This window comes from Panulirus ornatus, chromosome 17 (genome assembly GCF_036320965.1).
Source record: "Panulirus ornatus isolate Po-2019 chromosome 17, ASM3632096v1, whole genome shotgun sequence".
Lineage (NCBI taxonomy): Eukaryota > Metazoa > Arthropoda > Malacostraca > Decapoda > Palinuridae > Panulirus > Panulirus ornatus.
Window position 1 is genome coordinate 2,584,029 of NC_092240.1, and position 25,020 is coordinate 2,609,048.

At 46.6% G+C, this 25,020-nt stretch overlaps 1 protein-coding gene across 1 annotated transcript in view; it reads left to right on the forward strand.

Moving 5' to 3' along the window:
• AdamTS-A (ADAM metallopeptidase with thrombospondin type 1 motif A) overlaps positions 1-25,020 on the forward strand; it is a 733,635-nt gene that overhangs the window by 343,075 nt on the left and 365,540 nt on the right. The window contains exon 3 of the mRNA XM_071671786.1: positions 4,621-4,963. Within this exon, the coding sequence (XP_071527887.1) occupies positions 4,621-4,963 (343 nt within the window). The remainder of the gene's footprint in view (positions 1-4,620; positions 4,964-25,020) is intronic.

The following is a 25,020-nucleotide window of genomic DNA, read 5'->3' on the forward strand; positions in this document are numbered from 1 at the left end:
ACGACTGTTTTTAAATGACATGTACATGACTGTCAGTGTCAGAGTGGTGGATACCGGGCTGCTGTGTGACAGGCTCCTCCCCTCACTGCCTCACGAGACTGTAAAGGTCTCCCTCCTTAGCTGGGCATGAGTGCCCGGCTGATCTATGATGGCTACCGACATACCAGGTCTTGCTCTCAGCGCGTGTTATCAGCGAAATGCTCCGTCTCTGTACAGCTCTTAGAGAAGTGTAGAAAACTGGCAGTATGTCACCCGAGTCTCTAACCTTATCTCTCTCTCTCTCTCTCTCTCTCTCTCTCTCTCTCTCTCTCTCTCTCTCTCTCTCTCTCTCTCTCTCTCTCAGCTTTATCCCTCGCCACTCAGTTTCCTGATGGTGCCGCCAACTCTCTCACTCAGTCTTCCTGGTCACCTTGCTCTCTGCTCCGCTCACGGCAGACCTCCATCACCTCTCCTCTCCCTCCCTCCTCCCTCACTCACGTACGGCATCTGCTGACTCACCAGCGCTCTGCTACCACGCTTCCTCATGCCTCCTCACCTGTGGCCCCCTCAGGTTGACGGGTTGTACCCAGTGTGCGCTCTATACTTGCCTCCACCTACCCCTAGCCATGTACCCTCCACCCAGATACCACTGAAATGTTTTCTTTATTTTCTTTTTATTCATTACTGTTTGCATTTTCCCACGTTAGCGAGGTAGCGCCAGGAACAGACGAAGAACGGCTGTAATCTTCAGCTGTCATGCGCAATTTGTATATTTAAACAAATAAGGATTTTAATATGAATCGAATTCCTCTTTTGTCTGACACGTGGAGGGTCTGCAGTCGCGAGGGTGGTACAAGCCTTTACCCTGTTTACTCAGGTCTTTGTCGTGTTTACTGAAGTCTTCCTCTCATTTACTCAAGTCTTTGTCGTGTTTACTAAAATCTTTGTCGACTAAGGATTTTAACTCACGTATTTTGGTCTCCTTAATCCATGCCCTGCTGACGAAAGTCTTCTCTCCTAACTGCTCGGTTCATTCGCTTCTGACCTGTTTACTCAAGATCTGTTCTGTTTACCCTCGTCTCTCTTTAATTGCTTCTTCTTTAATGTTTAATCTAGATTAGCGTATGCTGTATTTACTTGCGTCTTGTTCATTTATTTGTCTTTTTTTTTCCACGTTGGTCGGCCCGCGTGTTTTCTCAACCTTGAAGAGATAACTGAGGGTAAAGCCCAGGAAGGAGGAGGACCTGTCCACCCCCACACAGGAGCTTCGTTAAGCTCTATTGACGGAAGGATCGGGAGTGTTCTGCCAGGTTCACCCGCTGACCGATGTTGTGCAGATGGGTCCCGCATAGCCTCTTTCCTCCCGTATTTACATGCCGTCCACATTACGCTCTGTGGCTGTGTTTTAGGGGAGTGTGGGGACGTGTTGTTGGTGGTGGAGGTGGCTGGGTACTCCGGCAAGCGCCTCCAGCCGGCCTGAACCACCCTTCCCCCATCCCTCACCCATGAAGCTTCGATTCTCTGAAATTCAAGACGGATCACCACAAAGACACACACGTGGTAGATGCGGTAGTTGTCGATGGTGGTTGCTACTGGTAGTTGGTAGTGTTAGTGGTGGTCGTTAGTGGCTGCTGGTGGTGGTTGATACTGGTGTTCGATATGGTGATTTATGATGGCTGATGGTGGTGATAACAGATGACGGTGGTGGTGGATGGTAACTGACAGTCGGGGTGGTAGTGTATGATGGCTGGTAGCGGTGGTGTTGGTGATGGTGGAGATGACGCTGATAGTGTCGGTGGAGTTTGATGGTGATGGTGGCGATAATGGTGACAGTGATGGAGGGATATAAGCATGGTACTTGTGGTTATGGCTGTGGTCATAGTGAAAGGATGTAGAGGAGGAGGAGGCTGTTACTGCTAGTTCTGAGTACTGTGGTGGACGAGCTGTGGTGGCAGGAGTCTGGTCATGAAATCACGATATTGTGGCATTAGGGAAGACATTTCTCTCTGGTACATTCCCGCTGGAACATTGTCTGCTTCCTGAAGTCTTTAGACATGGAAAGATATTGACTCAGGTGAGTCTTTGGGCTGTACGGAGGACGTAGGATAAGAACACGCAATGATTAGCATCAGTCTGCTTCTAAAAGACTGGTAGACAGCATTGTTAGGGTTCATGGCAGAGGGAGGTGATGGCGCAGCTGAGTCCAGCAGGAGGATTTCAATGGCTGGAAACTCCTGAGTGATTACTGAGACGCGAGCTGACCACGTCCTGTCGTTCTTCCTCCCCCAACCCCAGTCGTCCTGTTGCCGGCTGCCTGAAGCTAGCCAGTCACCCACTTGGCTGTAAGTTGACCAGACGTAGGTAAGTGTATTGGTAGGTCAGTGGCACTGTCACTAGCGGGGGAGTGGTCGAGAGGTACTGGCGTGTCAGTAGTGGTGGGAGAGGGGCAGAAGGGGTGTTGGAGGGTCAACAGTAATGGGGGAGAGTCAAAAGAAGTGTTAGGGGGTCAGCAGTGGTGGGAGAGAGGCAGGAGAAGTGTTGGAGGGTCAGGAAAAGTGTTAGTTGGTCAGTAGTGATGCGGGAGAAGCAGTAGTGGTACTGGTGAGTCAGCACAGAGGGTTGGGTGACACTCTAATGAGGGTGATGGTGTCGAATTGGGTGTCAGGTGCGGTGCACCTGGCCCTCACAGGAACGCTGCCGCGGCCCTGGTGTGTGCTGGGCAGCGTGGGGAGTATCCTGCGGTGCTGCTGCTCGCCACATGGATGGCTTACATGCGAGAGAGTAAACTTTTAGATCTGTATTGTGAGTTCTGAAGAATGCATGGAAGGTTTCATTTATTTGATGATGGAACGTGAGAGGAAGGCAAGTGAGGAAGATAGTCTGGTGTGTGGGCTGTTTAACGGCAAATGGATATACTGTGTGCCGGCGGTGGCCAGGGTGATCATGTGTGGCCAGGGTGATCATGTGTGGCCAGGGTGATCATGTGTGGCCAAGGGTGATCATGTGTGGCCAGGGTGATCACGTGTGGCCAGGGTGATCACGTGTGGCCAGGGTGATCACGTGTGGCCAGGGTGATCACGTGTGGCCAGGGTGATCATGTGTGGCCAGGGTGATCATGTGTGGCCAGGGTGATCATGTGTAGCCAAGGTGATCATTTGTGGCCAGGGTGATCACGTGTGGCCAGGGTGATCATGTGTGGCCAGGGTGATCATGTATAGCCATGGTGATCATGTGTGGCCAGGGTGATCACGTGTGGCCAGGGTGATCATGTGTGGCCAGGGTGATCATGTATAGCCATGGTGATCATGTGTGGCCAGGGTGATCATATGTGGCCAGGGTGATCATGTGTGGCCAGGGTGATCATGTGTGGCCAAGGTGATCATGTGTGGCCAAGGGTGATCACGTGTGGCCAGGGTGATCACGTGTAGCCAGGGTGATCATGTGTGGCCAGGGTGATCATGTGTAGCCAAGGTGATCATATGTGGTCAGGGTGATCACATCCCTCACTTGTTGGTAGTGCCCTTTATCATAATTACATAATGAAATTTGCATAAAAAAATCAAATACTTTCAGCCACCTCTCTTACATTCTGTGTACTTTTAAGTAAGTCATGAATTACATAATACAAAAAAATATTGATTCTTGTGGGCTGTCCGAAGGTCTTATAAACAATAGATGAACAATGTACACACCTCATCTTGTTGCTCTTGTTCAGTTCATTTGTTTTTCATCGGTTGTCGCGGGGAGGTGGAGCAGATGATCTCCTGGTGTGGGTTGTTACCTTCCCAGACAATTACCTTTTTCTCCCCGGCTGACGTCACCCTCGCAGCAGAACATGACCTGCCCTGTTGGCAGCGTCCATGAGCCCTCATCACGGAGCGCCCCGCTGGCATCACCCTTGATGTCTTCTTCTCGTGGCTCGTCCCCCTCCTCACACACGCTTATCTGATCACTCTCTCATATGCGTCAGTGTCATTATCTGATGCTCCCCTGATACACGATAATACCTGGACAATAAAGTTTCATTTGCGTCGTGTTCTCGTTGATCTGATCCCTCAAACCTGCCTCCTCTGTCGCTCATAGATCCTTTGTACGCGAGCTGTACACTTATCGTGGGTACTTGATACACGACCGGCTCTTAATCTGTTAGATCCCTCATAAAGGATAATATTTACGTAGTGCATACTTCATCCTACGGACGGGATCATTATCCGGTAGATCCTTCGTACGTGTTTAGGTCCTATTTATCAGGGAGGTCCTTCACAGCCGATGATGCATATGGAGTAGGTTCTTACTCGAACCTCCATATTGCAGATCCCTCGAACACGCTCACCTATACCTGTGAGCCACCCCAACCTGTTGCTCCCTGTATAAGCTAAGGTAGCACCCGTGTGTGGTAAGTTGGGTTCAGATCTCAAGATGTCTATTCCAGTGCTCTTCATTTGTCTTCCAGTATGGATTATATGTATGTATTCCACTGCATATCATTGAACGTATATGATTTCTCGTACTTGTTGTGTCTGGTATGTGTGTGTGTGTGTGTGTCTAGCCACAGTGCTATGTTTTATGCTTATCTATATAACTATCAGTTCTACCACCATCATTCAAGTCGTGTACTAATGTGAGTTTCCTTCCTTCCAGAGTGGCGTTATACGAGTGGCCGGCCTAGTGTACCTCATAGAACCAATACACGATAGTGAGGAGGAGTCTGACCGCGGGGATAGTGACCCTATGGGAGAAAATAGTGACCACCCAGAAAGTGAAGTGGATAGTGATGATAGTTTAGAAAATATCGTCTCCGAGGACGATTACTCATTGTTCGAGAACGGAACGAGACCCCACACCTTCACGAGGACAGCAGTGCCCGAGGTGTTAGTGCGAGGACAACGCTCACACAGCCACAGTGAACATAGTGACGTGGACGACCAGGGACGATCGTCCCCACACCGTCAGCGACGACGCTTGCACGTCTGCGATACGACAGGTAAGGTCGGTCGGTCGGTCATGTGTGTCGCCTCCCTCACTCACATGAGGTGGTGTTCCAGGTACTCCCCCAGCAAGCAGGGCTTTTGTAGCAGTAACAGCATTATATTGTAGCAACAGTACTGTGTAGCTGCAACAGTACTGTGTAGCAGCAACAGTACTGTGTAGCAGCAACAGTACTGTGTAGCAGCAACAGTACTGTGTAGCAGCAACAGTGCTATGTAGCAGTGACAGTATTATATCGTAGTAACAGTGCTATGTAGCAGTAACAGCATTATATTGTAGCAACAGTACCGTGTAGCAGCAAAAGCATTATGTTATACTGTGCATGTATCATGTTCATGTCGGCTGCTGACTGCTGAATAGGTCTTAAGCCAGCGATCTTTCTGTGCAAAAATAGATTATATGACGAAGCAAAGAAAGGCACAGCAGACTGGCCCACGTCGATAGAAGCACTTGTCATCTTCCACAAATAACAAAGTTAAATAAAGAAACAGAAACATTATAACTCTGTTTGTATGAGAGCCTTAAAAAAGATATTTTTTTCTGGTAGGTTACGAGACATACATAAGGGCAAAGACCTATAAATGAGAGCCCTTCGGGGTCTATCGCAATAGTCGGTCTGGTCAGAGCTGCTTACTATTCCCAGGAGAGCCTCCAGCTCTCCGATCCATTTTCTATCATTACCTGCGTTTTAGTCCACAACGTTTTTCACTATATTCATACATGAGAACAACCGAATTATTTTCGTCATATTTAGAAGGATAGTTTCTGTTAAGCTCAATAGATGCAGAGAAATAAAGATAGCAAGTTATTTCCCACGTATGCACTACAAAACTCTATGTCAGACTCGTTCTTTATGTAGGATAACGTAGCGACGGGTCGGTTATGTAATCAGGTTAATGATCCGGGTCGATCCAGTATCACACAGTGGGGGTACGAGGGCGTTGGCGTTCAAGTCAGGTGTGTGAAGGTTTAATGGAAGCATACATGAGCAATGTTATATATAGCGGCCTCCGATCAGAGAGCAAAATTTTGAATTTGTGAAGGAAAGGTCTTCGCTCGAGGGTAATTATCTAGCACAGTAAAGTTTATAAGAAATATTGATGGTCAGAAGGCTGCCACGCCTAGAATTTCTAATGGGTATAAATTCTAAAAACTAGATAACACTAGAGTTAGAGGAGAACACAGAGGCTACAGCCCTGAGGAGAGAGTCTTACGAAAGGAGCGGTGTGAGCTCCTCCAGGCGACTGACTGAACGAGTTGCATAAATGATATCCAGGCCACTAGGTATACAATGGCTGCGTCCTATTCATCACTTGGATGTAAATGTTAATCTGAACTGTTGGCATCTCCCTCCATCAACGAACCAGTGCTCGTGTGATAAGTGGGAGCAGCCAAGGGATCAGTGTAGCCACAATGTAATCAGGGAGGTCAGTGTGTTCTCAAGCAAACAGGGTGGTCGTGGTGACTACAGTTCAGTGTGATAGCAAGCAGAGGGATCAGTGTAGCCAGGGGGTCAGTGTGGTCATCTAGCAAGCAGAGGGATCAGTGTAGCCAGGGGGTCAGTGTGGTCATCTAGCAAGCAGAGGGATCAGTGTAGCCAGGGGGTCAGTGTGGTCATCTAGCAAGCAGAGGGATCAGTGTAGCCAGGGGGTCAGTGTGGTCATCTAGCAAGCAGAGGGATCAGTGTAGCCAGGGGGTCAGTGTGGTCCTGAGCCAGAAAGCGGGTCAGTTATCTTCATTATCAGTGTGGGTATGGTAGGAGTGGCTCAGCAGTCATCCACCAGGCACTGTGCATCCTTCTGTGCACTATGAACAATTGTTTCATGTATTCATGTATTGACACTTTGATTCTGGTTTACTCATTTGCAATATTTATTATCATCTAACTTACTTCATTTCATCTATTCATCTACGTTTCGTGCTGTTAAAGTAAAAGTAATAAAGATAGTAACAATGGTAAATGGTAATAATGATAGTACTAATAATTGTTATTATAATTATTATCATTATTATTATTATTATTATTATAGAAATAAATAGTAATGATAATGGGTGGTGAGCAGCCCCCCCCCCCCCCCTCACTCATATCACCAGCTGTTGTGCATCAGAATAAAGATGGCCACACAAATGCCTCACTGGCCTCAACCAGACATCCGGACCCTCAGGTCCCTCCCACACAGACCCAGCCCTTACTATCCCCCTGGACCTCCTACGTAAGGCCAGCCCTCAAGACCCTCCCTCACAAGGCCAGCCCTCCCCGTCACGTGATCACCTCTGCTCTGTTTACAAACATCCCTGTCGTACGTCCCCCCCGGCTGCGTGTCGGTGGTGGCCGCTGACGTAACCCGTGTTGTGCACCGCCTCCGTCACTCATCCTGTCTCCAGGCCTGCCGTACGCCCTCGCTTGACCCCTGGCTACCGCTGACTGCTAAGGTTAAAGGTTACTGATGATCATATGGTTGATGGAGAAGACTAGGAGGTTAGTAAAAGGCAGTAGTGACCAGACAGATAATACTGACGCTGACACTTGATTATGATAACAGCTCTATATAGTTGTGATTGTGTTGTTATGCTGAGATAAGGGAAGTAAAGCTCTTGGATGTTGTGATTTTGACCCCAATAGTAAAACAGATGTGGTAATAGTGAAGACAGTGACACGACGCAGGATACAGAGTCGTGATGATGGTGATGATGGGTCATCATACCAGCCAGATATCACTATACACTAGATGAGAGTGTAACAGCTCGCTACACCTCTTGAGCAAAGACGGTCCAACCCATAGGTACTAACAACCTCTCCTTTGACCTGACCCATGTGAATCAGGTCAAAGGTCACACAAGCATACCCAAGGGTCTTACCGTCGTGTACAGTGTTCGTACCGTGTTACTCAAGGAGTTGACACATAGAACACTGGTACCGTTGTACACGCATCCTCACTACAATCTTCAGTGCGTTACGTACGCAGTAACAACGTGTGACAGACATTCACCCTGGTTGTCCTGTTGTAACAAGTTCTCCAACTGGAACCTCGGTCATTTCAGTCGTCGTGCGAGACGGTCCGTCATACCCCAGGCGTCAGCCACAGTTCCCCTGTGAGTGGCAAAAGGGAACTAGTGGTCTCTGTGTTACCAGAGACCGTGTCACTGTCACAATCCAGGCGTCACCTGAAGTTCCGTGTGGGTGTGACGAGGGTATTTGTGATCTAAGTTCTCGGTCACTGTCTCACCGTCACGTTCAAGATGTAACGAACTGCTCCTTTGTGAGTATGACGAGACTACGAGGGATCTGTTACCAGAGACCGTGCCACTGCATCATCAAGATGCGACCAACAAGTTTGTTACTGTATACATAATATACACTGACCCTCACTGGATGATAAACAGCTGCTGCATCCATGATATTGGATCATGTCAAATTATAGACTGACTCGATGGTGAAGGTCGACTTCATATATTGCTTGTAAATATACATCAAGATTTTTCAGACTCTCCTCTTGGCCCGCCCCCCCAAAATTGTTAAGACAACAGAGGATCCAACTTCTAACCCTTAAGACATTAATGTATTCAGTCTTTACACTTGTTAATGTTTTCAGTGTGAACACTTGTTGGTTTGAACCAATACGGATGCGTCACACTGGACACCGGGTGGCCAACACGCAAACTGCGTGGCAGAACAGTTCTGTGCATCATGTCAGCGAGAAGACATTTCCTCTGGCCTTTGTTCAGAGATGTGTTGATGCCATCATTATATATAGCATGGCTCCTCTGGATATGACCAGTGTATGCTACTCTCTCGGCTGATGCTTTAACCATTCCACATCACCGTCAGACATAATGTCTTCATATACTGTACAGTGTAGAGGACACGCCAATCAGCCATGACACACCCTGGAGGGAACGAACCCACACACACACACACTTCCGACTTGATCATGTCTTCGTGTGTTCTTATCTGTCAGCCAAGGACAGGGCATTACAGTAGACCAGTCAGCTCCAAATTCCAAGCTAACACTGCACAGTGTGCAGTAGACCTACTGCACGGGATACAAAGCTTTTGCATGCAAGTTTGTCTCATAGTGTGTTGTAGGTGCCCCATGACCCACTCACAGACCCTTCTAAACACAAGAGAGTTGTATCACTTATTGGTTTGTGTCTATGTGTATGTGTGTAATTTTCACTGTTTGTATATATGTACCGTTTTTATTTTTATTTCGTTGTGTTTAAAAGATAAAATGAATAAATGAATAAATACCGGGTTTTTTAATAGGCTGCCATTCGGCTCATAATACACAGTTGAGGCATTATCGATATCACAGAACTGGGAGGTCATTATGGCAGCTAATTAATTGATCATAAAAGAGATTAAGATCAAGATGGGCTGGATGTGTCATGCGTGTTTGTATGTGTTGATATATGTATATATGCATGTACTCCATCATAAGCATTTACCAACTTTCGCACAGTTAACTAAACACCTTTTGCCTAAGTCTTACATATCTGCTTACTGTACTCTCAGATCCCCTTACCCTCTCTGCAACACCACATTGACAAAACACCACATAATGACCCAACAAACCCTAAAACAAACGTCCCTCTAACCCAAATCTTGATCCCCATTCCACCAGCCATACACCCGTCTGAAACTGCAATCCCCAGACATGCGTGAGTCACACTTTCTCGTCTGTGATCTGAACACCATCCAGTTCTTCAATAACACAAACATCAGTTAAACATATGACAGAGCCATGATGTATCAACCCACACTAACGTCAAACACATATTCCTCAATTGCCATGCACTTATCTGCTCAGACAAACATATACCTCCACTACACAGACCTGTGCTGCAGACCAGTGGATGTGGCTGACTTTCCGAGCGCTGTCGGAGCCGTTGCAAGGCTTGATATATATATCCTCTCTTGGTTCCTTCCTCTATTCCTTCTATTAGAAAGCAATACAGGGGGGGGGGAGTATTTCCAGCTTATATCTGGAACTCTGCAGTGTTAGAATTTATTAAGGCCTTGTTAATTTACTGATATTCTGTGAGTGGCAACTAATTCAGTGTAGAGGAATTATTGGATATCATCAATGTAGAGGACGCCAGACTTGTTAGCATTGTTTACTGACCATGTGTGAGGCGCGGGTTTGGGCGCACTGGCGGGCGGGTTCTGCGGTTGGTGGGGCGGTCTGTGTGGGTGTATGTATGTGAATGTCCAGCAGGTCACTGACTTGATGGTTTCAAAAATAGTTTCTTATTTTTCTTACGTTGGATGCTATAGTTATGGACGAAAGTTTACACCAAGGCCGAGCCTTAAATGAGAGGGTAATGAAAAGGAAAAAGAAGAGACAATGGAAAGTATTTACCCGTCTTTTATAATGCGTCAGGTCATAATTACTGGTAGAGAGATGAGAGGGTAAAGCGTTCTAAAGCTTCGAGGTGGAGGGAGAGAAACAAGCAAATTTTAGAATCAGTGACGTTCATAACTGTGGCATTCTAACAAAGAATTTTCTAAAAACAAAATTTCCTTCTCCAATGTCATGTAAGAAAGTGGTTTCGTGTGTGGAGATTGTGAGTCTGCATAGAAAGACCTCCGCAGGAATTATGGGAAAAAGAGAACTCAACCAACCTTACCTAACACAACCCAAGAATTCCCAGCAGCGGTCCTTGGCGACCATAATGGGCGCGAAAAGTAAACATCACGGCATCGCCAGCTCCCCAGACGAACCGACATTTTCCAAATACCACATCCAGTACACAAGACCAACTTTTGTTGCTTTATCATTATTGTTTTATTTATTGTATGGGTGAATTAGATAGTAAAACTACAGAATGTTAATAAAGACTGCGGTCATATAAGTAGCCAAAAAATGAGTCCATAAGCATCGAAAACCTGTCAATGATTTTAAGAGAATACCCAGATCGGGGTTAGATTTACCACCAAAAACGTTAGTGGAACAAAAAGACAAACACCTCACCTCGTACAACTGATTTTTAAGTGAAAATTCAATTATTGTTTTCTTTCATCTTTCACAAGTTTCTCCGATTATCGATAAGAATAACTTCTTGTATATGTAAAATCGACAAATTTAGATATATTTGTGCAAGTATATATATATATATATATATATATATATATATATATATATATATATATATATATATAGATATATATATATATATATATTATATATTTGCACTGGAAGTAGCGGAACCTTGGGCTGTAGAAGCCTTTGGAGAGAGATCTAGGTAACGCCAGGCATCTGTCATAGAAATTGGTCTCCAGCCACCTATACATCAGTACTCCAAGTTCAAGTGGGAGAGTTTAGTTCCAGTGTGGGAACTGGTTATGGCGGATGATAGGGTTGATGTCAGACCCGGAGCTGTGGCTGATCCACGAGGATCGGGGATGGATGATGCTGCCCCCTCCCCACTTTCAAGTTATACGTCATTCATTAAAATTATTGTTGATTTTCGTCTGTTTCTATCATTTTTCTAACTATATTTGTCCCTTGAAAAGAAAATTAGATGTATATCTATGTTGGTTTCTTCAGTCATTTACTCTAGTGTCCAGCGGAACGTGCACGTTCGCCCTTCCTTCCTTAACTACTAACATCTGTTTATAACTAAATCTTCTCTACCATGAGAAGCCTCATGGTAAACCTTCGTCACAAATGAAAAAGAAATCTTATTCATAGTCTTGAAATACTGTTAATCTATTTTCAATTAAAACTTGTCGCCAGGCTCGTAATATGATTACTTTCCTACAACAGTTGTAGTCAGTTTTATGAGAATATGATTTATTGTTGTATTTTTGATTAGATGTAACATTCCCATAACTCGTACAAGCACTCTGCTTTTAAGCTTACCTTTGATAGGCTTTCCAGATCGTAATTTACCCCCCCTCTCCCCCTGACCAAATCCTGGGTACGCGCCTGGATTTCCAGTTCATAAATCCCGAACGTGATTTATGTGCTCGTAAACTGCTATGATTAGCGGTGTGAATGTGAAGCGGGGATGAGCGGTCGTGTGTAGCGGCCGCCACGTGAGGAAGACTGGTAAAGACACACGAGGAAGTGAGATTAATGGTAATAGCCCAGTGGATGTCGAGCTATGAGGCTGGCTGCTTATACCTGGCCATGAGGTGGTGGCTGGCGTATATACCAGGGGAACACACACACTCCTGACGCCCCTGGTGATGGTGATAATGGTGTTGTTAGTGATGGTGGTCATGGTGGTAATGGTGATGGTGATGATGGTGGTGTTGGTGATGGTGGTCATGGTGATAATGGTGATGGTGGTGATGACTGTGATGATAGTGGTGTTGGTGATGATGGTGGTGTTGGTGATGGTGGGGACCAGCCGGCCACGCCACCGTTGATGTTCTGGATATATTCACGCGAGCGTAAAATTAGCAACCGAGTTGGGCGCCAGCAGCCCCAAGACATCCCCCACCCCCGCCCATCCACCAACCCACCAACCCACCCAGCCTTCTGACTTGACCTAACCCCCCTCACCCGAGACCTCTCCCACTATCCCCACCCCTCTACCATCCTCATCCCTATCTCTATCCCCTCAACCCCAGCCCTCTACCCTGCGTCCCCTCCCACGCCCACCTATCCCGCCCCTCTCCCTTGTGTCATATTCAGAAGAATATGATTAACATGAGATGAAGATGATGATGTCTGGCCGGCGTTCCTTTACCCTCATTCTTCACCACTTCCACCTCTGCTCCTTCTACCTGCATACTCTCACTCGACCAGCTCCTTCCTCCTTGGTTACTCTAACTCGACCCATTAGTCTTGCTTTAGTTTTATTGAGAAAGTTAGAAACAATAATAGTTAGCCAAACCTGAATTCTTAGAAGATAAACTAGTGACTAGAAATCAGCGTCACAGGTTAACAAAAAGTTAAATATCGTTAATCATCACAGAATTAGTTGGCTCAAAACTGGCAGTAAAATATGCACGTATATATTTTCTCCAAGTTAGAGGATAGAATCTCTCTTCCTGAGAGGATCCTGAGGCTAAAGTTAGATCAGAATACGTTGCCCCACAGTGCAGGGGGACGTGTTGGTTGGTGTCTGCACACAACACAAGTCCCCGACGTCCTCCCACCTCAGGAGAACAAGACTAGACTTCATCATGAAGTGTGTGTGGCTCGGGTATGCCTCTGCTTCCGTCAGGATAGATCGCTGGTTACTTAATGAAGTGTTTCATCCTACGTCGGATGATCAGCCTCCACTCACACACTGGTGTTGAGGACAAAAGGGAATTACATAATTTTTCCACGAGTTTTTGAGATAAGAATATCATCCTCCTGTGAAATCGTGTATATACGTCAAGTTCACAATGATTGATTGTTGGAAGCAGCTTACTGCACACCGCCTTATATTATTACTTGATCATCTCCCTTGTGACCAACCTTATGTCAGGTGCCACCCAGCCGACCGAACAGTGTACACGACTATTATTGAATCAATGAACAGTGCAAGGAAACCTATCATTATATATATATATATATATATATATATATATATATATATATATATATATATATATATATATATATATATATAATCGTTGGCTCCTCAGTTCTCAGATGATTCTTATAACGTGAATTGCCTCCTTGGAAGAGTGTACGTATATCGTCTCTTGGTGTATATCCCGCCATTCTTGCTTGCCATGTGATGTGGCGGGAGTTGGCAGCCTGTCAGAGACCTGTCTGGTGAACATATTCACCCCACACAATAATGGGACCACACCCTGGGTAGATGATACCGTTGTATAGCTTCATTTTTACTTGGATAATAATCTATCCGGGTCCTTGAGCTGGCCTACGCCTCCAAGCTGTGGTGACCTTGCCGTATTGAGCCACACTCTTTGGTTCTCTCTTGTCCCGTGAAGGTCGATGCCTGGCGTGAGCGAGGGTGTTGCCGTGAGAAGTAAGGCACATTATCTAGTCACTGACGGCCATTCAGAGCCGAGCACAGAGGCCGGAAGCAGAGCAGACCATCGTAAAGGGTTCGTCTGTGACTCCCCAGTCACGGACCTTGGCGGAGATGATATGGTCTGTGTTTCCCTGCAGACCTGGTCCTTGTGGTGTCTAGCGTCCCTCTGCAGCCCAGGTCCTTGTCCTTTATTAGCTTGTTACACTGTGACGCCGGGGTTAATAGGATGATGCTGGTGACCCATCTAACAACTGTTACATCTAACACTTCTTGATGTTGGTGACCCATCTAACAACTGTTACATCTAACACTTCTTGATGATGCTGTGTGACGTATAGACTGACTTGGTCAACTCAAGTTTTCTGCATTACGTTACCATCCTCCTCCTTACGATGTGTTAAGACAAAACGCTCTACAGTTAACCTTGGATTGTTGTGGTTAACAGCTTATTGCATTGTTGATAAAGATGTCTCGTTAGCAAGTTAGTATAGTACTGTTAGTAGCTGGGTATGTTGCTACTGGCTAGCATGATGATTGGTCAGAAGCATGATGGAACAACCGTTTAGTCTGACGGTATGAACTGAGGTTCTAATGACCTGGAAAGACCAGGCCATTATACCCGAGGGTCGTACCGTCGTGTTCAGTGGCCACATTAATGTTTAGTGGTCGTACCATCGTATCCAGTTCTCGTACCTTTGTGCCTAAAGGTCATACCAAAATGTTCAATGGTCGCACATTCATGTTTAATGATTTTACCATACGTGCTTAATGGCCGTGCCATCACCCTTAATGGTAGTACATACATGTTTAATGACCGTACCATCGTACTCAGTTGGTTAACTAGCAGAGAATAGTACTAGCGTCGAACCACATTATTTGTTGTTAAGTCGTACCATAGTGAGTGTGTCATGTCAATGGCCACCTTCTTTGTCATACAAAGGAACCCAGACAGAAACAGGCCACTGAGTCCTTTTAAGGTTGTTTGTTTGTTGAGTGTGTGGGTAGGAGTCAAGTGTATTGTAAACGAAGAAGTGCAGTGGGTGGGTCACAAGGTGTATCAGTCACGCTTGTGAGTATTGGACAAGAGCCGTAACCAGACAGTTAAGTTGCTGACGAGTGACCAGTCATACAGTTAATTTGCTATCTATCGGCCAGTCATACAGTTGATTTGCTATCTATTGACCAGTCACATAGTTAAGTTGTTGCCTGAATCATTGCTAAGTCTCTAACCCTCGACCAGACATACGCTTAAGTTGAGGGTGACTGATCATTCGTACAGTCAGCAGTTGGCAAGCCGATGAATTTTGACTTTCTCCTGCTTCCGGCAAGGTAGTGTGTGTGTGTGTGAGAGAGAGAGAGAGAGAGAGAGAGAGAGAGAGAGAGAGAGAGAGAGAGAGAGAGAGAGAGAGAGCTCGCACGTTAGTATGAGTGTGGGAGGTTATGCTTGATGATGAGTGTGAATGCTTGCGTGTGTGTATTAATGGTTTCCTCTGTGTTCATTAGTGGATGTGAGAACAGAGACTCGTCCATGACGTACCCTCTGCCCCCGCGGGGCACTGACACCCGTCCATCACTGCCCCCATGGTGTTCCTTCAGCCCTCCAGGTCACTGACACCAGCCCAGCACTGCCCCCATGGTGTTCCCTCAGCCCTCCAGGTCACTGACACCACTCAGCATTGTATAAAGTTACCACAGTTTTTCACAGTTTACAACCTCACCGGCCGAAGTGTGTGCCCGGGGCTGCAGGAGGCAGGTGGAGCCGAGAGGGATGGGTGCAGAACAGACAGCAGACGACCTGATGCTCTATGATAAGGATACCTGCCGAAGGGCAGCACCGTACGTTCCGTATCTGTGTACAGAGAGACAGGTTATTAAACATGAAGGACGGACGGGAGCAAGGAGGGAGACAGGGTACCTGTAGGAGGGATGAGACGGGAATGGCTCTCGGGACACAGAAGGAGGGGAGGTTGGAGGGACGAAGGGGCTTTGAAGACAAGAAGAGGAAGGGAAGTTCCTCTGAGGGATGGAGGAGGGCGGGACGGTTCTGCATGGAAGAGGAGTGAGGTGGTACTGAGGGGATGAGAGGGAGGGATGGAAAGAGACAGGTGACAGCCGCTCACTGTGTACCTGTCGTGTGTAAAGTAGTTTGCTTTTTCACTTGCTGGTCAGCTTAGCTGGTTTACTGCCTGGGAGGATTACAGCGTGACATTAGTGGGTCAGGCTACGGGTTGACCTCCGTTACCTCAAGTTGTTTATGGAACAATATGGTTGAAATACTGTTGGGTGGGCTAAAAGGATTTGCATTCCTTCACGTCTCCTGACGGAGGTCGGCTTGTGCCTTGTTGAGGTCCTCTCTCAGGTCAGGTAGGTTCCTCTCTCCGAACCGGTAAGGCCTCACTCTGTACAGGTGGGCCCTGCCTGTGTACAGGTGGGCCCTGCCTGTGCACACCATGGTCTGTACAGTGCACAGTTAAGCCCTCATTTTGCACAGTGATCTGACTGGCGCTTTGCTTTTTTACACTTACACAAGATTTTTACGGTGATCTCATGCTTTGATTGTTTTACACTAGATGTTTACACAGGGATCTGATCCTTTGCTCTTATTTACACGAGATGTTTACGAAGTGATCTCTTACTTTATTTTCATTTACACTAGATGTTTACACAGTGATCTTTGCTTACTTTCTTATTCTCTCGTTTTTTTGTGCGTGCGTGCGTGTGTGTGTGTGTGTGTGTGTGTGTGTGTGTGTGTGTGTGTGTGTGCACAGTAAGCGGGTCATTAAGCAAGTGAACGATAGTTATATAGTATTGCAACATAGGTGATATCCTGAGCTGGCCTTCCTCATTGTATCTGTCGTTGTAATTGTAACAATACAGTGTATTATCTCTGTTATCAGCTTACGTCCTCACATCGACCTTACATGCTTGAACGTACACTTGGTATTACCAGGAGAACTGTTATTCTTAATACAATGTAGTGTAGTATTGTATACTAAAGTTCAGCATAGTATAATGTAGTATAGTATGGTATTGTATACTAAAGTATGGCATAGTATAGTATAATTTAGTATAGTGTAGTATAGTAGAGTAGAGAAGAGTAGAGTAGAGTATAGAACAGAATAGCAGTGTAGTGTTGTATACACTAGTGCAGTATGTCGTAATGTTAAGCATCAAGGCGGCTCCTTCGTCAACTCTGCACCGCAACACGACCCTCGGCCACAATGGTGTAGCCTTCTACCTTACAGATCAGATCAGAGGTTAACCCTTCACATACAGTGTGAGGGTCGTGCTATTGTGCTCAAGGGTTCTACCCTCGTGCTCAAGGGTCTCAACCTACCTGGGAGCCACGGTAGGCCTAGCAGACCCGTCCCCAGCGTCTGGCGCGCCTGGGGGAGTTAACATGATTGTGAGGAAAGGGTTGTGCCTGGGTAGGTGTGGGTGGTGGCTGCTGCCACGAGTCATTTCTCGCGGTAACTTCCTAAAGGAGACCAAGCTTCTGTCTGATAGTGGGGTCCGCCTGCACCCTACCTCACACCACTCCTCCTACCTTATCGACCGGTTTCTTATCTCCCAACCTTCCCCATGTATATTTATACACAAATATAGAGACAGACAGACAGACAGGCAGAAAATGTATGTTTTTTTTTCCTGGAACTCCCTCTCAGCCATCACAGAGGAAGTATAGAGGATCCTTGTTACTTCACCAGACATCTCTCGTAACGGTACAGAAGGACAGCACAACTTCCTTTCGCATGTAAAAGCTACAGATTTATGTTGATGATTGAACGTGCTGGCCGGGCCTTCTGTTCCTGGGGCAGAGGAAGGTCCGACCAGCGTGGCCTGTATTCATGTTATGCTGGCGCCCACGGTAGGCCGGGGGCTGAGGCCAAGCTGGTGCCTACGGTATAATAGGGGTCGAGTTCAGGTGGTAAGCCGGTTACAGCCTCGGTAACCGGTTCCTTTCTACAGAGGCGTACAGAGTGTAGGGACCGGCTGGGCAGGTTAACAGGTAAGGCTGGGGAAAATGATCGGCTATTCTGATGGATATTCTTCAAGGTAATTAATGGCCTCAGAGGCGCCCGCTGATTAGTCCGTAGATAAAGCAAAGTCAATAAGCTGGGGTGTCTGGTGTCGCTGTTCGGCCATCGTTCGACTTGTTAATTCGAAAAATATATATATTCTTGAAGTTCAGCCAGACTAACAGCGCAAGCGTTTTAAACGGGACATATGTAGGGTCTAAATGCTCTTCTTTTCCTATGTTTTGGATTCTTTATCACTATTGATGATCTGACTGTTAGCCTAAGGAAAGTCGTATGTGTGTTGCTTAGGTGTGAAAATGAAGAAATCAGAAACCTTACATAGCACCATGCCTGCGGAGGCCGGAATGAGAGACTTTACCTTACGTAAAGTAAGGGAAGGCGTTAGCTGACAACTTTTCACTACCTCCTTAGCGACTAAGAAAACGAGCCTCTATCATAACCCAACTGAATAATGTGAAAGGCCTCGGAGGCAAAACGTAGCGACCGAACCTTCAGCGAACACAACAAGACATCTGTTGTTTTTTTTCAGTAGGATAGTGGGATGGATCCTGCGGACGTTGAGGACAGGAGAGGAAAAAGCAGTGATGATACTCGTAAAGGCGATAGTTCTCTCATAAACAAAGTATTGCTGTGTTCTAACATTACCCAACAAGGCAGGCAAAATTTCAGAACTGAACAGTATTCAAAGTTCTTTCACAGCCTATGCCAACGTGGTAATGGAATTCAATTAATGGAAATGGCTGAAATCACAGAGCTGTACTGCCTGGAACGCAGACGGGAGAGGTGTATCATCAGCTATACCTGGAAAATTCTAGAAGACATGATTGCCTACTTCCACTCGGGAATAACTTCCTGCTGGCGCGATAAGCATGGTTGACTCTGTAAAACATTACCTCTGAGATCGTAAGATGCGATATGCACAGAGAGAACACCTCACACATCCGGGGCCGACGTCTTTCCAACAGCACCCTGGGCCCAGCCCGGGTTGTGAGGGAAGATTATCCTCCAAAGGCCACACCGGATATCTACCCTGTATGTATTCATGTCATTTCTATACCTTTTGTATACCTGAACATCTTTTATCTTCAGGATATGTGTTCAAAAGTTATCATAACAGCTTTTATGTTTAGCAGCAAATAATACTGAACTCCTTGAACTCTTCAGTACGACCCATGAGCATAAGGTACGACCGTTGGGTATGATAGCTTGACCTTTGACCTGGCTCGTAATGATAGGACAGAAGGCAGGACATTAGGGGAGTACCTTTGTGCTCAAATCTTCATGCTCAGTGTAGTACCGTCGTGCTCAAGGGTCATATCGTCGTGCTCAAGGGTCGTACCGTGGTGCTCAAGGATCATATCGTCGTGCTCAAGGGTCGTGCAGTCGTGCTCAAGGGTCACATCGTCGTGCTCAAGGGTCGTACCATGGTGCTCAAGGATCATATCGTCGTGCTCAAGGGTCGTGCAGTCGTGTTCAAGGGTCATATCGTCGTGCTCAAGGGTCATATCGTCGTGATCAAGGGTCATATGCCGTCGTGCTCAAGCGTGGTGCCGTCGTGCTTAAGGGTCGTGCCGTCGTGCTCAAGGGTCATGCCGTCGTGCTTAAGGGTCGTGCCGTCGTGCTAAAGTATTTAATGAGGTTCACATACGATCATTTAGAGGGTCAGCCACCATTGTTACCGGTGGAGTACGAGCCTTGCAACACTTGCAACAGCTGATGTCTGTACCTTGAAACCCACAACAGCTACTGCCAGTGTCGTGGCAGCATCACCAGTACCTTCATAGCCCCAGCAGAGGCTGGCAGCCTCAACAGTTGCTCCAAGTAACCTTACAACCCCATCTGCTGCTCCCAATACCTTGAGAGCCCAACAGCTGCAACCACTACCGTGACAGCGCCAACAGCTGCTGCTGGTATCATGACACCCCCAGCAGATGCTGCCAGTACCTTGACAGTCCCAGTAGACTTTGCTAATACCTCAACAGCCCCGGTGGATAGACCAGCTCTTGACAAACAGCTATACTGAATCATTCCTTTATTTCATTGAAACTTTTTCAAGACCAGAGATGTTCTTTTGACTTATCATTAACGTCTTTTTATTTCAATAATTTACAGTTAATTAGACTTTTTCATTTTTTGGTCTGTCAGCCGAACCAGGGCGTGTCAGGTGGTCAAGCAGAGCGATGGAGTGGTGTGTGAGGCGTGGTAGTGGATGATGGGTTCTCGTTTCATTACATTGGACATGATACCCAGGGAGTGTGTGTGTGTGTGTGTGTGCAACTCAGGCCGATCCTCGTTCACTTCTAACGCTACCTCGCTCAGACGGAAAGGTGATGAAGGATACGTTGCATATTTCATTCTTATAAAAGATAAAACAGAATCAATGTTATGACACAAGCAGAGCGTTCCTGGTGGTAACATAGAGAGAGAGAGAGAGAGAGAGAGAGAGAGAGAGAGAGAGAGAGAGAGAGAGAGAGAGAGAGATAGAGAGAGTACCTAGGACGAGATATAGCCATATGGTCGTGCTCACCGCACGTCTTGCTTGATGTATACGTCTCTTCTCGGCTGAGAGAGTTGAATATGCGTTTCCTTTATGTACATGTGCGTGTAATGTGTGTCAGTCTGTCTGCCTTTTTGTTTGTGTGTACTCGCATGTGTGTATAATTAGATGTTTGTTTATTTTTACACATTATAAAGCGCTAAAAACTTGACGCAGACTCCAACTGTACCGTGACGTGAGTGTCTGGTGTTCGGGCCGTGACGCGCCGCCTGCCACACTTGTCTTGTTTACTGGTTGTAGTCGGGTTGTAGGGGGCGTCGCAGGTCGTGGCAGACTGGGACCACGACCTACTGGCAGTCGCCCAAGTGCTTCAGGTCATTCCTGCTACAAGGTGACCCCCGAGCTCCTCCATAGTGATGTGAAAGGTCGAGGTAAAAAAATAAGGTATTTTGAGGTTTTTATTATATATATATATATATATATATATATATATATATATATATATATATATATATATATATATATATATATATATATTCTAAGAAAGTTTTCGTGTTCAGAAGCTTTGTTATGGCAGTTTCATTTGAAGATGACAGGAGATGTACATCATCATTTACACCTGGGTTGGTCTGGAAGGTCTGCTCCCCAACCTACAATCAAAGATAATTCCCAGTTGGCAAGAGAAACATGGACGTCTGACTAAAATATTATCCCAATAATCAGAAGATGTGATAAGCATAAAAAGAGGGAATACCTTGAACATCCGGAGCCCAAGACCGTTCAACACATGGCCTGAGGACATCAGGATCACTATGGGATGCACGGTGGAGAATTTTAAGAAGGTCCTAAAGAAGTAGATTTACGACATGTATCGGACCAGTCCGGTTGTGGCTGTTAAGTGGGCCTGCGGGCTGCGGCTTCCAACAGCCTGGTCGAACAATGTCCCAATTTAGTAGCCTGGGCGCAGAACGAGCCCTAGGGGTAGAAGGCAGACACGTAACGCCCCAGAGAAGGGATAGAAATGGAACGCCCCAGCAGATGTGGTTTGAATGTCCCCAGCAGCGTGTGTCTGATCCCAGACATAATGGAAGCCGCCAGCACTGCTCCCTGCTGCTTGCCCTCATGTGAGGCATTAACTGCAAGCCCGCCTGGCGGCCATAGGTGACGCCCTTATCCTGATGGCCAGGGTACGCGCGCCTCTAATGGCGTTATTGAGAGTGTAGCCGTAATCTTGAACGTGAAATATGATGGTGTTCGCGCAATTAAAAATGGTTGTGGTGTTGCTGGCGATAGTGACTGGACATTTGTCTGGCTCAGGAGGGGGAGGGCGGGGGATGCGCTGACCCCCCAACCCCACCTCCTCCCCACATCCCAACCCTGAGGGAGGGGCGCTGATACCTTCCCTGCAGGAAGCGAGGTGGGAGGAACTGACCCTCCCTGCAGGAAGGGAGATGGGCGGGGCGCTCATCCCCGCCCATCACTCTGCATGAGGGGAGGAGGGCGTGGCGCTGACCACCCACCCTGCAGGTCAGGCTATGGTCCGGCCCGGCCCGGGACTCGTCCCTTCGGGAAGGCATCACCTCGACATCCCCGAAGTGACGCAAAGTTTCTCTTTCCTCTTCAGTAAACATCACTCACGCCTCTCATTTTGCTCATCTTGATACAATATTTCGCTAAATATATTCCATGACGCTAATATGGTCAGGCAGTCACTACCCTAATATTATAAAGTACCTGGCATTATGACATGGGGTAAGGCAGTTGTTTTGATTGATTATATTTATCGTGAGGCGTCGGGCCACGCCTGCAGCCCCACACATGCACACCCACAGGGTTGGCCTGGACGCTCGCTGCTCCGCGTGTCCAGGCTTCGTAAGGTGGGCTCAAGCCTCGCCATCTTCGCATTCTTTTGTCAAACATCTGCTTGAGAAAACATCACATGTTGCTGTTCGTCTTTCTAGAAGGTGATACGATATATATATATATATATATATATATATATATATATATATATATATATATATATATATATATATTCTTCATACCATTCGCCATTTCCCGCGTTAGCGAGGTAGCGTTAAGAACAGAAGCCTGAGCCTTTGAGGAAATATCCTCACTTGGCCCCTGTTTCTGCTCCTTCTTTTGGAAAATTAAAAACGAGAAGGGTGGATTTCCAGCCCCTAGCTCCCTTCCCTTTTAGTCGACTTTTACGACACGCAGGGAATACGTGGGAAGTATTCTTTCTATCCTATCCCCAGGGATAATATATATATATATATATATATATATATATATATATATATATATATATATATATATATATATATATATATATATGCGCGCGTGATTACCTATTTGTACTGTACTGGGAGGGAGTTTTACACTAGTGGGGCTCCATCTCTTGAACAATCTTGCACCTTCTTGGAGCTGTGTATGTACGCTGTCTGCATGAAACAACATCTCTGTCATATCATTCGAGTCATCCACCATCCTTATACTATAAAAGTTCTTCCTTACATCTTTTCTAACAAGATTTTGCTAAACTTTATGTCCTATGTTATATTCTTCTGATTGTTCTATCCCCTCATCTCTCGAAGTACTGTTCTCTACCATCGTCCAGTTAATGATCTGATCTATCATCTTAAAGGATGAAATCAAGTCATCCATCCCTCGTCTTTCTACCATGGTGGGCAGATATGAAGCCTCTAGCCAGCCTCTCCCCGTAACTCAGCTCTCTTGATTTGGTACCGCCTTTGTTGCTCTCCTCTGAACCTTCTCTATTAGTTCTTTGTGCTTCTTTAGATGCGGTGTGTGTGTGTGTGTGTGTGTGTGTGTGTGTGTGTGTGTGTGTGTGTAATGGAGGTGGGGCAGCTGATAAAGTGCTGTCAAAGATCTACTCCCAAGCGATCTTCATCCAAGGACACTGTTGCCCCAGACTGTATAGTGTATGTGCAACAGATCCTGAGTGCGTGCACCCGGGTGGGTCGGCCACCACCCAGCACATCACTGTATGCGCTACGTTCGTGAGAAGTTATGTAGCAATCATCCAGGCACAGTAGGAGGAGTGCACAGCGTCGGGTCCGCCTGATGAAGTACGGGAAAGAAAATGGAAACTCCATATACCTGAGGACCACCTGATTGATGGTCTGTGACGACGAGGCTACAAGTGTGATATATCGTTGGGCTTAGATGTATGAAGACAAACGCTGTCTGGACATGAGCGTGTGTCTGGTCGCCACGATCGTCCACCATGCCTCCTCCCTCACCACTGCCAGTCCGCTGGTCATGTGTGGATGATGGTGCCTCAGGGCGTTATAATGGCCAGTCATGGGAGGCTGAACCTGCCTTGGTTAGGTCGTTGTGGTCGTCTCCTTGTCGTGGATGGGTGCTGTCGTGTGGTGTCGGTCGTCACTGTTCTACAGCTCAGTAAGAAAAGGAGGCGATGCCGATTGTGATTTATCTGTTTCTCTTTCATTTTTTTACCATCCATCTCTCTCTCTCTAGCTACGCGCTGGCCCAGCCTCATGGCATAGTTTCGTTGTTAGTTGGCTGTACTCTCTCTCTCTCTCTCTCTCTCTCTCTCTCTCTCTCTCTCTCTCTCTCTCTCTCTCTCTCTCTCTCTCTCTCTCTCCTGGTTGAGACAACCTTCGCTGTCACGAGTTGTATTGTGTGTAAGATATCTGGGGTAAGATTGTGGAGCAGGAACATTAGCAGTGGCAGGCGAGCCTGCCTGAGCGTGGCACGTCTCGCCAGTAGCTGGAGCCCACTCCACCAGCGTCCTTAACAAGACACAAGTACACGAGGACAAAAAGACATAGATAAAGATGATAATGATAGTGAACAGAGATGAATAAAAAGGATAGATGCAAGTACCCAGGGCAAGGATAGGCGTAGGTACCCAAGACAATACAAAACAAGATGGGAATAAGAACAAGAATATGAACACGAGAGATGATGAGGCTCTGAGTACAAGAATAGGTTCTGCCAACAATGTGCAAAACAACAATAACCAAAACGGGACAGAAAGTGAAGTTTTCACAGTTTGTGCCAGCGATCCTTTGCTGCTAAATTCATGTAATATGATGATTAATGTTTGTTCTGAGTCTTATGTGTGTCTAATGCAGACGTGTCCCCATTAGGCATCGCATAAACAGTGTCCGTGTTCAGTAGTAATAAACCCACATCCCAGCTCACTGTAGTCTGTTTGGTGATTGACAACATCTGGCAAATGTGTATGTCTGGCGACTGAATCTGTCTGACGACTGAACACGTCTAGCGACTGAATGTACCGTTTGGATCAGAGCAGAAGAATAAGTCGGTATCTGGACGGCGAAGTCACAGCGGCTGGAGTCAAGTCACAGCGAAGATGTTTCTACAGGATCCCTGATTACTGATATACTGTAGGGTTCCAGGGCTCCAGGAAGGCTTCTTGCAGGTTGTCCCAGGTACTCCTCACGGACGGAGGAATTGGTCGGTATGTCTTGTGATGGAGGGACGGAGGGACTGGTGCTACGTCTTGTGACGGAGGGAGTGGTCGCTACGCCTTGTGACGGAGGGATGGAGGGAGTG